The sequence below is a fragment of the Schistocerca serialis genome, chromosome 7, assembly GCF_023864345.2.
Source record: "Schistocerca serialis cubense isolate TAMUIC-IGC-003099 chromosome 7, iqSchSeri2.2, whole genome shotgun sequence".
In the NCBI taxonomy this organism is placed as follows: Eukaryota; Metazoa; Arthropoda; class Insecta; order Orthoptera; family Acrididae; genus Schistocerca; species Schistocerca serialis.
The window spans coordinates 358286360-358304312 of record NC_064644.1 but is presented as its reverse complement, the minus strand read 5'-3'; the positions used below and the strand labels follow the sequence as shown (position 1 = coordinate 358304312).

General features: G+C 41.5%; 1 protein-coding gene across 1 annotated transcript in view; it reads left to right on the top strand.

The window, feature by feature from the left end:
* Positions 1 to 17953, top strand: part of LOC126412755 (furin-like protease 2) — a 460996-nt gene that overhangs the window by 400521 nt on the left and 42522 nt on the right. The window contains exons 5-10 of the mRNA XM_050082503.1: positions 9775 to 9947; positions 13398 to 13528; positions 14003 to 14148; positions 14383 to 14547; positions 14754 to 14871; positions 17586 to 17908. Of these exons, the coding sequence (XP_049938460.1) occupies positions 9775 to 9947; positions 13398 to 13528; positions 14003 to 14148; positions 14383 to 14547; positions 14754 to 14871; positions 17586 to 17908 (1056 nt within the window). The remainder of the gene's footprint in view (positions 1 to 9774; positions 9948 to 13397; positions 13529 to 14002; positions 14149 to 14382; positions 14548 to 14753; positions 14872 to 17585; positions 17909 to 17953) is intronic.

Genomic DNA, 17953 nt, shown 5'->3' with positions numbered 1-17953 from the left:
AGTAAAATAACTGATGATGGTCGAAGTAGAGAGGATATAAAATGTAGACTGGCAATGGCAAGGAAATCGTTTCTGAAGAAGAGAAATTTGTTAACATCGAGTATAGATTTAAGTGTCAGGAAGTCGTTTCTGAAGGTATTTGTATGGAGTGTAGCCATGTATGGAAATGAAACATGGACGATAACCAGTTTGGACAAGAAGAGAATAGAAGCTTTCGAAATGTGGTGCTACAGAAGAATGCTGAAGATAATGTTGGTAGATCACGTAACTAATGAGGAGATATTGAATAGGATTGGGGAGAAGAGAAGTTTGTGGCACAACTTGACTAGAAGAAGGGATCGGTTGGTAGGACATATTTTGAGGCATCAAGGGATCACAAATTTAGCATTGGAGGGCAGCGTGGAGGGTAAAAATCGTAAAGGGAGACCAAGAGATCAATACACTAAGCAGATTCAGAAGGATGTAGGTTGCAGTAGGTGTTGGGAGATGAAGAAGCTTGCACAGGATAGAGTAGCATGGAGAGCTGCATCAAACCAGTCTCAGGACTGAAGACCACAACAACAACAACAACAACAACAACAACAACAACTGAGAATACTGTGGGTCTTCTGCAAAACATTTGCAGTTACCTACTAAGAACACAGAATTGGAAGTACAGTAGTTTCTACTAATCAGCTTTTAAAGAAGCCGTTTGCACGTTGTGGACGCGAATTGCACCGCGCCACAGCATCTTCTAGATTCCAAACATGTTTTCTGTGTAACCTCGCCCAAGGGACCGATCGAAATCATTTGCAAACCACGTTGCTAGCGCTACTGGTGACATCAGGTCGTAACGGAATGTAATGGTCCTGAACTTGGGCAAGAATAATAGTTGCTACTAATCGATGGGGCCACTGGGGTGGGAGACACAGAAAAGCAGGTTTGGAATCTAGTAGATGCAGTGGCGCGAAACAGTTCGCGTCCGTGACGTGCAAAAGGTTTTTTAAAAGATGACTTATGAAAACGATTGTATTACCATTTCTGTGTTTGTAGTATGTAACTGCAAATGTTTTGTAGAATATCCACTGCAGTCGCTGTATGGCGATTAAGACACCTGCTACCGTACCATTCAGACTACTTCTAGCAAATGAAAACAATAACCCTCGACCCAGAATCGAACCCTCGACTTCCCGCATGCTAACGCAAAATCCATTCCACCAACAGAACAGCACTACTGCTAAGTCTTGACACAGATAGTTACTGTACACGGGATTACAGTGTTGCCAGATTGCCAGTCTTTAACGTCCATTCACTACCCGAAATAAACACTGGACGAAATTTTATGAGAGACATTTTTGTATAGCTAGTATATGAAGAATTGCGTTGCGAAGTCAGAGAGCGCGAATTTTTCTACATCCTGTACATAGATACCATCAGCATTGCACTACCTTCAGTAAGGGGCGCCGGCCGCTGTGGTCTCGCGGTTCTAGGCGCGCAGTCCGGAGCCGCGCGACTGCTACGGTCGCAGGTTCGAATCCTGCCTCGGGCATGGATGTGTGTGATGTCCTTAGGTTAGTTCGGTTTAAGTAGTTCTAAGTTCTAGGGGACTGATGACCACAGCTGTTAAGTCCCATAGTGCTCAGAGCCAGCCAGTCAGTAAGGGGCTATATGGAGTGGCATGATCTTCTTTTCGTAGTCGCCCTGGTACCAAATACGTGATCATGTTAGTAACATGCTGATGATCATCTAGCGACGAGGATGAAAAGTTTGTTTATTCCTTCGTTAGCACGAGGTGCTAGTCATAAAAATACATTCTGGTGAAAACATGCGGCACACCGGATTATTTTCTGTAACGGAAAGGTAAGTTAGATTAGCTCTGGATGTCACTACGGGTTGCTGAAATCTGATTGCGTGTGTTGCTGTTGACAAATACTCTGTTGTTCTGGGGTTGTCTTCGGCTCTGTAATTAATTATTAGCCGACGGACCGACGGTCTTCTCTCTCCCCGCCTCCCATTTCGTCTCTCTCTCTCTCTCTCTCTCTCTCTCTCTCTCTCTCTCTACCGCGCTTAGGCGCGCGCGCACACACACACACACACACACACACACACACACACTCGTGGTGGGTTGTTTGGCGGACTGACCGTGCAGCGGAAGCTCGGCTGCTGCAAGTGTTTCGTGCTCTGTCCTGGCCTTCCCTCCCCGCCGCCGTTCTTTGTTTCCGCGAGATTACGCGACGTACCAATTACTACCGGCGTTGATTTATGGCGACGGAAATAATTAGTTCCCCGGTTATCTTCATTTTGCCGGCCACGGCAGCGGGCCACTTAGTTTCGACGATATTTCCCCCGCTGGCATCTTACAGCGCGTGGTCAGAATATCCTGTTGCAGAGTTATAGATTTATAACGGGGAATAAGAAGGCAGGGGGAAAAATATTGCGAAGTATGCTCCTACAAGAGAAACATACATACGGTGATCAGGACCGTAATTAACGTAAAAAAAAAGAAAACCAACAATATGGCGCATATGTTGTCACCAATCTCCATTCGCAGTGTTACTGTCTCAGTAGCTGGAAGCAGCTAATTTCATATTTATTTGTGTATTTACTTACGTACTTACTTGCTGTGTACGGTTTTAATCTTCTTTGCGTTAAGCAGATCGGCAAATTAATTTGATTTGTGATTTTCATACAAAAGCAACCTATTTAATACTGTTTACGGAATATGTAATTTATCCTTCCCCTCGTAATCCATCCCACCTTGAAGGCAGAAACTGCCTTATGTTGTAACTTTCCATTTTATAATTTCGTTAGGAATGTAAAATAGACAAAACAGAATCTAAAAAACTGATTTGTACTCGAGCGTTTTTTAATTTTTTAATTTATTTTTTCGGAGAATCAAGTCCACCGAACAGTCCTGTCCCAAGTTCCCCGGTTATCTTCATTTTGGCCGGCCACGCAGAGCGGGGTCCGAAGGAACATTGCATGAAATTATACGGACACTCTAAAATACAGACACTGCCCTACTGTGTTTCATGCCAAAACATGGCAATCTGACGAGCAAAAACAGTGTCTTTCCCTGTACGGCAATCAAACGATTTGTATGCGAGCACTATAGGACCGTAGACAGTAGGATATGGAAGTTTGGCTCTGGCCGTGAGTCGCGCACGGATAGCTAAATCTGTTTAAGGTGAATGCTCACGTAAAGCGGTCCGGCACAAATTTTCACATGTTAGTAGTAAATCGTAGAGCCGGTGTACAATAGTATTCGCAGTTTGCAAATACGTTTCATAGCTTAATAGGGCTGTCAATCGTCAGCAGAGCCCACGGTTCTTCCATCGTTTTCACAAATTATGTTCCGTGAGGTGGGGGGGGGGGGGGGGGGGGGGGCATCCAGCAACACACTACCACTAAAATTGCCAGATCCAATAAGTAACACGCCGCCCCGTGAAGATGCTGGCTAAAGGTCAGGGGAAAAAAAGAAAATCTCATACTAAGGTACTTCGCACTCCTTTCAAATTTTAATTTCTTTTCATCTGATCAGTTATGAAATTAGAGATGTTATTTTATTAAAAATGATTTAGTTTTTGTTGAATAACATTTGCATTTGTTAATAAAAATGGAATTCAATTAAATAAAGTTGATATCAACAAGAATCGACCCAACAACTTTACAAATTTTAGACTTCCACACTAAGCATTCAGCTACGGTGGACTTCGTTAATTAGCTAAAAAATGTTTTTTACTTAACAGAGGAAGGAAATCTTCCAATTTTCAACATACTTATCTGTGCAAGAAATTCTAATAGTCTGGATCACAATAAAAAAAAATAAAACTGCAATTTGCTGATCTCTCTCTCTCTCTCTCTCTCTCTCTCTCTCTCTCTCTCTCTCTCTCTCTTTCTCTCTCTCTCTCTCTCTCTCCCCCCCCCCTCCATCTCCCCTCTCTCTCTCTCTCTCTCTCTCCCCCCCCCTCCATCTCCCCTCTCTCTCTCTCCCCCTCCCATCTCCCTCTCTCCCTCCCCCTCTCTCCCTCCCCCTCCCCCTCTCTCTCTCTCTCTCTCTCTCTCTCTCTCTCTCTCTCTCTCTCTCTCTCCCTCTCCCTCTCCCTCCCTCTCCCTCTCCCTCTCCCCTCCCTCCCTCCCTTTCTCTCTCTTCTCTCCACCCCCCCTCTCAAATCCTTTAAATATCAAGAATATCGAAGAGGGAGTTTCCATCAGTCCTTAATGTCTCCTTGTTAAGTAATAGCGGATCCGTAGATTGTTTCATTGTTGGACTTAGCTGTGCAGAAACTAGGTGGGAACAATAAGATGAAGACTAGCGGTGTCGTCCAAGAGAGTCCGTCGAGACCTCAGCGCTGAGACTACCTGCTGCGGATGTGGGCTTTCACGCGTGGACCACGAGAAGTCCCAGGGGCAACCGTCGCCGCCGGCCGATATTGGAAAATTTCTTTTCCAAGAATTTGCAAACAAAATATGGCTGCTCCTGCATAAGGTACGCTCGACAGGGAACCAATAACTGGGCACACGGCCTGCGCTGCCGAAGAGATGCGCGCAGATTCAATAAGGGAGTCTCAGCTGCAAGGGGACAGGACGCAAATCTCATTACGAAATTCTTACAGCCCCGCCGTCACTTTTAACAGAGTTTGGAGGCGTCTTGCTCCGAAGACGGGTGGACACGAGCACATCGGCCGTAACGTTGCCATGTAACTCCAGATGCTGCTGTGTGTGTTTCTAAGTTCACTGGTCTCCAACTTACATTTTGCGTCGCGTTGTACTTAATTTTATGATACTTATTGTCTGCTACTACATTCCAACTTTTGTCATAAAACACTTCAGCTTAAATAAATTCAAAGGAGGAATTCCTTTCTCGCAGAAGTAAAAAGGGCATTATCAGTAGGTGTGTCAGTAGCACCTCAGTGGTCGTAGTTGTCATAGATGATGATAGAGGGAAGCATATCGCGGGGGGAGAAAGGGGTATGGAAAAGTGGACGAGAAGAACCTGTGTATAAAGGCATAAGTAACCACTGATCCAACTTGCTGACAAGAATAATGTGCAAAAGAATGGAAAAGAAGATGTAGTAGCTGTTGCATGAAGATCAGTATGGCTTTAGGAAAGGTAAAGGCGAATAGAGGGGCACACCTGAAGTTGTGGTTAGTAATGGAAGCAAGATTTAAGAAAAATCAAGTTACGGTTCATACGATTTGTCGACCTATAACACGTGTGCCACACTAAAATTGTGCAACATGCTCGAAATTCTTGGAAAAATGGGTTTAAGCTGTAGGGAAACACGAGTAATGTAAGAGGACGTGCTGAGCAGTAATGCCGCCGAATATTTCAGATGAAAACTCTTACAGCCTGTTAAATAAAGCAAACGTTTTTTAATATTCCACAACTTCATTGTGTGTGACCATACATCGTCTGCCCTCTGCCGCTACGAATTCTGGCGTGTAACATAGCAGCGTGTAACGTAACTACGAGGGTTGAATGAAAAGTAATGCCTACACCTTCGTTAATTGGGTTGGGAAGGGAATGTTGTAATAAATCAAAAGCAGAAATAATCCTTAGAATCTGATCTTTAATTACCATTATTCACTTTTCCACATAATCACCAGCCAATTGGATACATTTCTGCCAACGATGAACAAGTTTTCTGAAGCTGTCAAGGAAGAAGCCGACACCCTGTGTCTGCAACCACAATCTCACAGTTCTCGTAACGTCTTCATCAGGAGCATAATGATGTTCGTGCAGATCGTCTTTCATTATCGGGAACAGATGCAACTCAGACGGTGCTAAATCTGGACTGTATGGAGGATGCCGTACGGTGGTGAGATTCAGTCTCCGAAGCTCTGCCGTGGTTGCACGTGAAGTGTGTGGTTTGGCATAGTCATGCTGCAGGAAAACAGTTCCCTTTTCCTTTCGGACCCTTTTTAACCGTCGTTTCAGAGTTTGCAGTGTCGTGTTGTAAGGCTCTTGAGTTTTTTGCTCCACGCTCAAGGAAATCAACATGGATTACACTATCTGCGTCGAGAACACTGTGGGCTTCGTCTTGAATTTCTTTTTCTGGGGGCGAGTCTTTGTGCTGATATTCCATTGACTAACGTTTCGTCTCCGGGTCGTAATGGTATACCCACGTTTCGTCTCCTGTCACAGTTGAATGGAGAAAGGCGTCACCTTCATTCTCATATGGTAATGCTAGAGGAGTTACTGGCAAATTTCAAGTCTGTGCTCTTTCATTTCAGGAGTCAGCATCCTGGATACCCATAGTGCTCAAATCTTCCTACAGCCAAGCACAGCAATAATGTGACCCACACTTTCTTGTGAAATGCCGATTGTGCTTACAATTTCTCTCTGAGTGATACGACGATCGTACTGAATCAATATGTCACCATGTTGCTTGTGAAACTCGGTGGTTGCTACCACAGGACGTCCAACTCTTTGCCACGCAGGTCAGATCTTCCCACCTCAACATCTGTAAACATACTTGCCCAACGACGCACAGTACTCGCATCAGCACAATCACCATAAACTGCTTTCATTCTGTGATGTGTCTACTTTGGGCTGACACTATCTGCTGTCAAGAATACAGTGACTGCACGCTGCTTTAATCGGATTGACCGACCGTCTGCGCAGGGTTCCATACTTTACACTGTAAAAACACAACCATTTAAACCGTTCAGTGCTAAGGCTTCCCACCAACTGGAGCTGTAGAGAAGAGGCTACGGAACAAGCCAGTACCTGCCACATACCAGTGCTGCCAACCGTTGAAGAGTTACGGAGGTGGAGGCATTACTTTACAGTCAACCCTCGTATTTTGGTGCTTGAGGAACAGTGTGCTTGAAATTCGAATAGTTCGTCCTTGCATGGAGCATCCTCTCCTTCAGTCTGGCAATGCCAGACCCCACACGAGCGCTGTGACCCCTGCAATAATCCGAAGGCTTGGGTTCACTGTCACCTATCATCCTCCATACAATTGCGACTGAGTGCCATCTGATTTTCGTCTGTTTTCAGAACTTAAAGACCACCTTCTACAACTTCGCTTGATGAAGCATTGCAAGCAGAGGTGAAGCTGTCTCACCGTCAACAAAGTCAAACATTCTGCAGTGACAATATGAACAAACTGGTCTCTGGTTGACAGAAATATGTTAGTTGCCCGGATGACTATGTTAAGAAATAAATATGTAGACAAGAAGAAAAAGGTTATAGAATATTAACAGCGTTTGTTTTATTTCAAATGCTTTTAGAGTTTGCACATAAAAAATTTGGAGGCGTTACGTCTCAGCACGCCCTTGTACAATATGTACAAGAATAAAGAATGGAATACCTAGTAGAGTATGTATGTAGATGTAGATGCAGATGGGGAAGATGCAGATGGGGTGCTATAGTAGGACACTGAAAATCAGGCAGACTGATCCGGTAAGAAATGAGGCGGTTCTCCGCAACATTGATGAGGAGAGGAACATGGGGCAAACACTGACGAGGAGGGGATACAGAATGACAGGACATGGGTTAAGACATTGGGGGAAAACTTTCACGCTACTAGTGGGAGCTGTGGAGGGTAAAAACAGTATGAGAAAGCAGAGATCGGAAAATATCCAACAAATAATGGAGGACATTGGTTGCAAGTGCCGCTTTGATGAATAGGTTGATAGAGATCACATAAAACCAGTCATAAAACTGATTACCACATAAAAGCCACTAATGACTGGACAACTCTCGTAGCTGAAAATATAGTGAACATGGAAGTAAAATATTGGATTTAAAGTTTAGTTATATTATTTCCAGTTTGCCTTTTTAATTTCGTGAATTTCAGGCAGTTAATAAAATGCTTCCATAAATACAGCAAATATTTTTCACTATTTTGCCTGCTTGCATGAATCTTCATTCTGTTGAAATATTCTTGTAGCTTGAGAATTTCATAAAGTTCCTGAGTGGGTTTTTATTTTTGGTGTGCGCTTTGTAGTGTGGACAGTGAAAAAACATTTGGAGAAAAGTCGTGAACTACCTGAAATTTCTCTTTTCAGTCACAGTATGACCTCTCTTCAGTTGCTCTAATTTGACTGTAAAGTTTGTGTCACTCAAGGGTAACACAATTTTTATTTGTTGATTAAACCAGTTTGAATTTTCAATCATTATTGATAGGCCATAATGTTTCTTGGCAGATGGCTCTTCCTGAATGTGGTAGGAATGAACAACTGAACATACACTTATGGTTGTTACTAGAGATTAGCACACGAAAGCTTCATGGCTAATGGTGGCATCAAAGCTTACTGGAAGACAACATTTTGCACGGCTCTTACTTAAAGAGTTAAATAGAAGTATGTACAAGCTATTGTTGAAGGCTATATGTTAACATGTTTAGATTGATGAAATGTCAGTACCTGAGACTTGAGATGGTGCAGTGTTAGACAGATTCACTGTATCAAAATATGAGTATACATGTCATTGTAGACATGTCAGAGGTGTTGAGATTTTCATGATATAATTTGCCTTGTGGCACCCCTAGTGCTTACAATTAAAAAGTTAAAGCAAATGAAAAGAGACTGTTCTTAGTAGACAACAGCATTATGACATGGTTATCTGGAATTAATTTTGTAAGAAGTCTCAACTTGAAAGACATCTTTGTGTGTGGTTGAACTGGACAGTGGAAATAACAGTTCCTTCTTCTTCTTCTTCTTCTTCTTTTTACTGTGACTAGTTCAGTCTTCCAGAGGGTTGACAACTCCTGTGATTTTTTTTTTTTACCAGTTATATGCTTTGATTATGGTAGTTTCCTTGTCTCTTGTCTCTCTTAAACATATTCAAAAAATAAAGATATTTAGGGCTCTAGGTGCAGTTCTGGCAACATTCCTGGTGGAAACGTGACTGAAAGATGAAATTTTTAATATGCAAAATTTTTGACCATGAGAAGTTATGACTAAAATAAAAACTGTGGAATGTAGTTATACAAAATAATTAAACCTAGATCTTTAACTTTGAAAATGATTTTACGATAATTCAAATTGTTTGTGTTGTCTAGAATATCATAGTGGTTGAACTAGAAACATGAAAACATGTAAATACTGTGTGTTACCAAATCTTGATCCCTTATATGCTAAAGTATGTTTTAGTACTTTGAGTCATTAATTATAAAAATTAGAAAGTCAAACTTCACCATGAAAATATTCTGAAGTTGTAACTGGAGTATTGAAAATAACAGAATTTCTGTTTCCATAAATAGGGAGGTGCCATGGTTCTTTCCTTACTGTCATGGTGTGACCAGTACCATTCCCCCTTAGTAAAAAGAAAAATATTTTCATTTATAAATTAAAGCCATAACACAAATACTAACCCGAAAGTTCTCACAGTTGGACGGTGGTGAATGTTCTCAACTCCTACACAGAATTTTGTAAAATGGATGACACTAAACAGATTTATTTCCTTCCTTCTTTTTAAAAGACAGTTGGTATTTCACCACAGAACAAGAAAACTTTATTATGAACACCTTAAGTCGTCCTTAGAAGTTGGGGTAAATTGAGGCATTTACCTGGAAACTGACATTGATGATACTGCATCATCAACAAGCTCAGACTCCCATTTGCACTAAGAAACATATTTCAACTTTTGCTTTACCTTATGTAAATCATTATGATAATTTATCATGGACTTTTCCACTAGTGTAAAAGTTAAGTGTCTTTCATTAATTGCAGTTCATCTCTTCATAGTTCCCAAGTGACACAGGAGATTTGTGCAAAATGCTTTTGCATCTACATGCTTATCAGGAGGTGTAATATTATAATGATGAAACTATATGCTTGCAGGTGTACGTATGTTGGATGGAACGGTGAATGACGCAGTGGAGGCTCGGGCTTTGGGTTTGAACCCTGACCATGTGGATGTGTACAGTGCCTCATGGGGTCCAGAGGATGATGGCAAGACAGTGGACGGCCCGGGACCACTTGCTAGGAGGGCTTTCATCTATGGTGTGACCAGTGTGAGTAACCACTAAAGGCAATCTTGAAGATTTTGTGATCATGGTTATTTAGCTGTACAGGAACTACGTTAACATTCAGAAAACTTTATTACTTTCATTTTGTAATACTAAAAGAAATCTTAAGAGATGCAACAACAGCTATAGAGCTATAACAACAATGGACATACACTTCCAACAATACTGTGTATTAATAAGAATTAATTGCCACCAAACAGGTCTGTAAGCAGTGTGCCCACTTCCCAGCACCTCATGTTCCATATTTGTCACCAGTGCAGACAGTTTTCTGATTACAGGCATCATCATCTGTGAAAAGGAAGTGTGAGTCCACAGCAAAACACTGAATGTATTTTACTTTTATGTGGTGTGATACTTTCATGCCATGGATTACCCTACTGAAGAGGTATGCACAGATATTTCCTTTTCCATCATGATATTTGCTCAGGTTATGACTAAGCATCTACTGTGAGTTATTCATTCCACCATTTTCTCAGCAAGGTAGCAGGTTCCTTCCTTTCTCCACATCAGCCAGTGTCCGGGAATGCTCATTATTCACCAAACAGTTCCATTTAAGAAACCATTCTGGTCTCCTGGGGACCCTATGCTGCTGTTGGCTCTAGTCATGACATTCAATACTCTACAGCAAACAGTTGCATTTATCAGTGAGAGTCAGCCACACTCATCACCCACAAAATCCTGAACCCCACTGTAATGAGTATAAGTGTGTGTCATGACCAGTGAAAATTTGTGCCAGACAGGAACTCAAATCTCAATCTCCTGCTTGCTGTGAGCAGCATACTTCACTAACATTATATAATGCCATTGCATTTGATTCAGTGATCTTCATCAGTTCCACCCATTTGGTACCAGTGAATTTGACACAGTCTGTATAATATGCCATGTGGTCAGATAAATTATCACCATCCATACTGTTTCACTGGTGGTCCTATTCTGCTATGGAGACAGACAAGTTTTTATTTGGAAGTGAGAGGAGTAAATACAAATGACAGCAAAAGTCTAAAGTTTGGACCGGAAAGGTGCACAGGTAGCCTAACTTATTAAGATGACAATTCATGATAACCAAGAAATCTGGGTTCAGTTCCCAGCTCAGCATAAATTTTGTTTGGCATTAGGTATTCGTTATTTATCTTTAGTGACAAAAATTATGCTGTATTCAGTTATCTATTTCTAATGTGTGTAGCATCATGTATATGTTTAGTTGGTTCTTCAGAGTAACTGTAATTTTTTCCTAATAATGCATGCTATCAATATCTTGATTCTTGAGACCCACCTGCCTCGGGTATCTCATTACTGGGTATTCTGCAATCAATCAAGATCACACTTAAGTCGCTCTTAAGTATATTCTTGCTGTCAAGACTAGAATTACGTTAATAATGAAAAGTTTTACAATGAAACATAACATGCATGCTCAAATATGCACCACTACTTTTAACCTGTTGTAAGCTATGTTCCTCCTTGATAGATAATCAGTAGTTTGTTAGTTCTTGTGAGAAGTCTTTTTGAGCTGAAAGCATCTATAGCTGGGTGTTCCCAGTCAACCACAATCAGTACCTCCACAGTACCAGCCCATCTCAAGAAGTCTCTTCCGTACAGCATTGCCACCTGTGGCTGCTGCATTTGTGGTGGAGAGCAGGTGGTCTTGAAATACACTTATAACCTTACCAGGACCTTTATTGACAAACAATATCTCACCCAGTTCATCCATAAACAAATCTCCTCTGCCATTAACTCCTCTGACAGTAATCAACCAGTATCACTCTGATCTTGAAATGCTCAACCACATCCTTCATCAGGGATTTGACTATCTTTGGTTGTGCTTTGAAATGGGGGATGATATACCAAAAATCCTACCCACATCACCTAAAGTAGTGTTGCGGCACCCACCCAAGCTACAGAATGTCTTACCTATTCCTACCCCAATTCTGCTCTGTCTTGTATCCCTTGTGGTTGACCCAGGTGCAACTCCTGTCTCATTCAACCACCCACCAGCTCCTACCGCAATCCAGTTGCAGGCATCTCCTACCCAACAAAAAGCAGGGCCACATGTGAAAGCAGCCACGTTATGTAGCAGCTATAATGTGCTAACTGTACAACATTTCCTGTGGGCATGACAAGTAACAGATTATCCATATGCGTGAATGGCCACTGTCAAGCTGCAGACATGAGTGTGCACTTGCTGAACATGCTGTGCACCACAATAGCTGCTTCACTAGCCATCCCATTTGGATACTATCTGCCAGCAATTGTTACTCAGAACTCAAGGTTACGAATTCTGTCTCATCATAACCCATACTCTTGCAATCCCCCTTGGCCTAAATCCATGCTAACTTATTTTCCACTGCCTCACCTTAATGTTTTCCTTCCATCTTCTGCCCACACAACTTCTTTCCCATCGAGATTGTTCTCTCTCTCTCTCTCTCTCTCTCTCTCTCTCTCTCTCTCTCTCTCTCTCTCTCTCTCTCTCTCTCTCCCCCTCCCCCTCTCTCCCCCACTCCATCTCCCTTCTTCCCCCCTCCTCTCCTCATCCCTTTTTTCACACACATATCCCCCATTTTCCCCTCCTCTCTCTCCTTTTTCCCCCTCCTCTCTCTCCCCCCTTTTCCCCCCTCCTCTCTCTCCCCCCTTTTCCCCCCTCCTCTCTCTCCCCCCTTTTCCCCCCTCCTCTCTCTCCCCCCTTTTCCCCCTCCTCTCTCCCCCCTTTTCCCCCCTCCTCTCTCCCCCCTTTTCCCCCCTCCTCTCTCCCCCCTTTTCCCCCCTCCTCTCTCCCCCCTTTTCCCCCCTCCTCTCTCCTTCCCCCTTTTTCCCCTCTTCTCTCCTTCCCCCTTTTACCCCCTCCTCTCTCCCCACTTTTCCCCCTCCTCTCTCCCCCCCTTTTTTCCCCTCCTCCCCCCATCTGTTATCACCATCACCTTTTTCACATTTTATCCACTCCCCTTCTCCCTATTTCCATCTGTTATGTGCTCTACCCTCTGAACCTGTTCAGTCTTGTTGTGCAGCCATTGAGGCATCAGATGAAAGACCATTTCACACTACCCTGCTACTACTACTTCCTTGCCTCGTGCATCCTTCTTGACTCCCTCCCCATCTCCATCTACCCATGCAAGTGCTTTTGATAACTAATATTGACTATCAGTCTCACTGCTACTGCGAGTGTGTGCATGTTTTGTTGCCTCAGTGGTTTTGAGTGTGATGTATGTGCTCTCATTAGGCCAAGCACAAGAGCTCAAAAGCTGATATTATCTGTTTTCTATTACATGTTTCTGTGCACCACACATCAGTCCTTTGTAGGCAATGGATGCCTTTCTGTTATTGTACATATTTTTCAATCCACGAATTTCCACCATTGTTATAAATTATCCATTGAGGTTGGCAATAGTCCATAGTTGATCAAATACAGTATAATTTTATATTCTCAACTGATTTGGTTTATAGGGACGGAAAGGAAAAGGCTCAATTTTCGTTTGGGCCTCTGGAAATGGAGGAAGACACACTGATTCCTGCAACTGTGATGGTTACACGAACTCAATATTCACTCTCTCCATCTCTAGCGCAACACAAGGAGGGTGAGTCCTGCTAACAGTGGATTGATTTTCATTATTGATTATTTCCTGAATAAAAAATAATTCTGATTATTCTCTCAGGCTGCTAGTCTTCAAAATTCACCATGAGTTACAGTTTGTATGAGACTGTATTGCATCACCATACTTCATATCAAAAACTTCATTGCATGTTTTTTTTACAAGCAGATAGAAGAAACTGTTAACAATTTTTTTTGTTTGTAACAAATGTGCTGTTAATGTAAATTAATTTTAGATCTTTAACAAGATGCGAAATAATTGGGATAGAAAAATACATGTTAATCAAACATGATTTGCAAGATCAAGCCCTACACTAGTTAAAGTGGACTGTTTACTCCTTAGCTCCACCTATGGAACACAAAGTTCTTTGCAATGCGCAATTTTGTATGTGTATTTTGTTCAAATGCTGTAAAAATAAAAACATGATTTTGTTCATTGTAGTGTATTTTGCATTTTTAGGTACAAGCCATGGTATTTAGAGGAGTGTTCATCAACATTAGCCACTACCTACAGTTCTGGTACACCTGGTCATGACAAGAGTGTTGCAACTGTTGACATGGATGGTAAACTAAGGCCAGATCACATATGCACTGTGGAACACACAGGTGAATATATGATGTTAATTTTTATATTTTGAATGAAGATCAAAAGAAAGAGATGAATGGTGTTAATTTTTGAAGCTAATGAAAGGGTGTAGTTAAGACTGGCGTAGGGCTTGTAGTAATAATGAAGTATTAATTTCTGATGTAGCAAATACATTTAGTTTTCATGTGGTTTACAGGCAGGAATTGTATATTTGGCTGTATGAAGGCACATGTATAATTAATTTATTTCCACAGGTACATCAGCCTCTGCACCACTGGCAGCTGGCATTGCAGCTTTAGCACTGGAGGCTAATCCTGACCTTACATGGAGAGACATGCAGTACCTTGTAGTGTTATCATCACGATCAGGGCCATTAGAAAAGGAATCGGGCTGGATAATTAATGGAGTGAAACGGAAAGGTTAGCACCACAAGGCTGCTTTTTATGGCAAACTTTTCAGATTGATGAAATATGTACTTCATTTCTGATTAGAAAGAATGTATGGTAATTCTTTCATGTCATTAATTTCTTTTTTTGTAATTGATTCAATATTTGATGAATTGTTAACATGTGACATTTATTTTCTTTTTACTAACACAACTTCAATATCTCTCAATGTTTTCCAGTGAGTCACAAGTTTGGGTATGGGTTGATGGATGCAGCTGCCATGGTTAGCTTTGCAGAGCAGTGGACTAATGTTCCTCCACAGCACATCTGCAAATCACATGAGATAAATGAAGAGCGGTAAGTGCAAATTATCTGCTGTGATAAGACAGTGGCTTACCACTTATTTAGAGGACGATATGTGTTGTAAAACTAATTTTATAAGGCATTGGTCTTAATTTATAGCCTCATGATACATAGTTGTCACAATCTCAGTATTCTGTCCTCAATTTAGTATCACAGATATGTATCAAGAGAAATAACTGGAGTGTGCCATGAAAATGTATACCCTGGTATTATTTGTGTGGTCATTGAACATAAGTTAAATGGGTCTGCTTGGTAAAATAAAAGGTATAGGGCCTACTAACAATATAGACTTGCCTGCATCCTGGTAATTATGATGCAGCTTGGTAAGAAAAAGACCTTTTACTAGTAGAGTGACAAATATTGCTGTACGATAGCTTTCAATATTACAAGTATTTAAACTTCGTGGTGAACCATGACTTCATCATGAAGGAGATAGTGGGCTTACAGTAATTTGTTGTTGTTGTTGTTGTTGTTGTTGTTGTTGTTGTTGTTGTTGTTGTGGTCTTCAGTCCTGAGACTGGTTAGATGCAGTTCTCCATGGTACTCTATCTTGTGCAAGCTGCTTCATCTCCCAGTACGTACTGTAGCCTACATCCTTTTGAATCTGCTTAGTGTATTCATCTCTTGGTCTCTTGCCCTAAACGCTGCCCTCCAATGCTAAATTTGTGATCCCTTGATGCCTCAGAACATGTCCTACTAACCGGTCCCTTCTTTTTGTCAAGTTGTGCCACAAACTACTCTTCTCCCCAATTCTATTCAATACTTCATTAGTTATGTGATCTACCCATCTAATCTTTAGCATTCTTCTGTAGCACCACATTTCGAAAGCTTCTATTCTCTTCTTGTCCAAACTATTTACTGTCGGCGTTTCACTTCCATACGTGGCTACACTCCATACAAATACTTTCAGAAACGACTTCCTGACATTGAAATCTATACTCGATTTTAACAAATTTTTCTTCTTCAGAAACGCTTTCCTTGCCATTGCCAGTCTACATTTTATATCCTCCCTACTTTAACCACCATCAGTTATTTTGCTCCCCAAATAGCAAAACTCCGTTACTACTTTAAGTGTCTCATTTCCTAATCTAATTCCCTCAGCATCGCCCGATTTAATTCGACTACATTCCATTATCCTCGTTTTGCTTTTGTTGCTGTTCATCTTATACCCTCCTTTCATTACACTGTCCATTCCATTCAACTGCGCTTCCAAGTCCTTTGCTGTGTCTGACAGAATTACAATGTCATCAGCGAACCTCAAAGTTTTTATTTCTTCTCCATGGATTTTAATATCTACTACAAATTTTTCTTTTGTTTCCTGTACTGCTTGCTCAATATAGAGATTGAATAACATTGGGGAGAGGCTACAACCCTGTCTCACTCCATTCCCAACCACTGCTTTCCTTTCACGCCCCTCGACTCTTATAACTGCCATCTGGTTTCTGTACAAATTGTAAATAGCCTTTCGCTCCCTGTATTTTACCCCTGCCACCTTCAGAATTTGAAAGAGAGTATTCCAGTCAACATTGTCGAAAGCTTTCTCTAAGTCTACAAATGCTATAAACGTAGGTTTGCCTTTTCTTAATCTAGCTTCTAAGATAAGTAGGGTCAGTATTGCTTCACGTGTTCCAATATTTCTACGGAATCCAAATTGATCTTCCCCGAGGTCAGCTTCTACCAGTTTTTCCATTCATCTGTTAAGAATTCGCATAAGTAATTAATTGAAAAAATTTTTTAATGAAAAAACTGCCTACAACTCAGTTTACATTATACAATTAAAACGTGATGACTAGTTTCAGTTGTGCACAACCATCATATTCAAATCATAAAAATGAGTTCATTATGCATTGAAAAATGTCATTGATTAGCAACAGGCATGCAATGACATGCAGTTGTATCATGGGCCAACAAGATGAGGACAGTATGCTGTTGAAAACATCATCTAGAGTGAGCCTGGTTGTAAACCACCACCATCTTGTGACATTATCCTTTAAAACTTGGCTCACTCTCAGTGATGCTTTTAACAGTACACTGTCATAGTCTTGAGGCCCATAATATGAATGCATGCCACTGCATGACTGTTGCTACTCAACAGTGTTTTTCAGTGCCTATTCAACTTGAAACATCCTGGCAGATTAAAATTGTGTGCAGGACCGAAACTCAAACTTCGGCCCTTTGCCTCTTGTGGGTGAGTGCTCTACCCACTTATCTACCCAAGCATGACTCATGACCTGTCCTCACAGCTTTACTTCCCCAAGAGCCCCATCTCCCACCTTCCATACTTAACAGAAGCTCTCCTGCGAATCTGCTAGACTAGCACTCTTGAACACAGGATATTTTGGAGATAAAGCTTATCCACATCCTGTGGGATGTTCCCAATATGAAATTTTCACTCTGCAGTGGAACGTGTTCGCTGCTATGAATCTTCCTGGCAGATTAAAACTGTGTGCTGGGCCAAGACTCAGACTCGGGACCTTTGTCTTTCACCAGCAAGTGGTCAGCTTGTTTTTATGATTTGAATGATATGAAGTTGGTCTTTATACACAACCAAAACGAGTCACAGTGTTTTAATTGTGTAATATAAATTGGGAGTCTATGCACCAAAAATTTTTTATATTAGAAATTCGTATTTAATAAATTACTTAGTCTTGCTCAATGCTTTTGTTTTATCATACTAAAAACATGTCTGTTGCATTTTCATATTTTAGGCCGATTGATCCAGCACCAGGTTCAACCCTGCAAGTGCAAATGGATGTGGATGGTTGCAGTAAGACGCTAAATGAGGTTCGTTTCCTGGAACATGTGCAGTGCAAAGTGTCTCTCCGTTTCTTCCCTCGTGGTAACCTGCGTATTCTTCTTACTTCACCAATGGGAACTACATCTACACTACTCTTTGAACGTCCACGAGATGTTGTCAGTTCCAATTTTGATGACTGGCCATTCCTTAGTGTCCATTTCTGGGGGGAAAAGGCAGATGGCCGCTGGACTCTTGAAATTATTAATGGTGGAAATCGGCGAGTCAACCAACCAGGTACTTCCTTTTACATTCAGATCATTAAAGCTTCAAATTTGTCTT